This window comes from Asterias rubens, chromosome 1, assembly GCF_902459465.1.
Source record: "Asterias rubens chromosome 1, eAstRub1.3, whole genome shotgun sequence".
NCBI classification, from domain to species: domain Eukaryota; kingdom Metazoa; phylum Echinodermata; class Asteroidea; order Forcipulatida; family Asteriidae; genus Asterias; species Asterias rubens.
Window position 1 is genome coordinate 13,773,760 of NC_047062.1, and position 354 is coordinate 13,774,113.

General features: G+C 39.8%; 1 protein-coding gene across 1 annotated transcript in view; it reads left to right on the forward strand.

The window, feature by feature from the left end:
• Window positions 1-90, forward strand: part of LOC117297763 — a 32,725-nt gene extending 32,635 nt beyond the window's left edge. Inside the window, exon 7 of the mRNA XM_033780915.1 lies at window positions 7-90. Coding sequence (XP_033636806.1) covers window positions 7-90 — 84 coding nt within the window. The remainder of the gene's footprint in view (window positions 1-6) is intronic.
• The last annotated feature ends 264 nt before the right edge of the window (window positions 91-354 follow it).

Genomic DNA, 354 nt, shown 5'->3' on the forward strand with positions numbered 1-354 from the left:
TTGTAGAGCAAGGCTGTCTTGTACAAACAATTAGCTGTACTGAATCCTGGATGTGTCTTGGAGATGTGCCATTTATTAAATGATAGATGAGGAGTAGAAACTTGAAATGGATGCATTAATGTACCAGGAGCCAATGGAGTTCTTTGGGCCTTTTCGAAATGACTGGATTTGGCTTTGGATTCAATTGTGCGTGCGTTGCTTATACGTGCCCAGGGTTTCAGACGAGAGAATAGAGCCTCAATCCGAATCTAAAGTCGAAGCTGTGGTTTCAAAAAGGGCCATAGTGTTGTTTCAGTCATACCTTAACACGTTTTCATGGTGACAGATTTTAACTTTTACGTTTTTCATTTATTT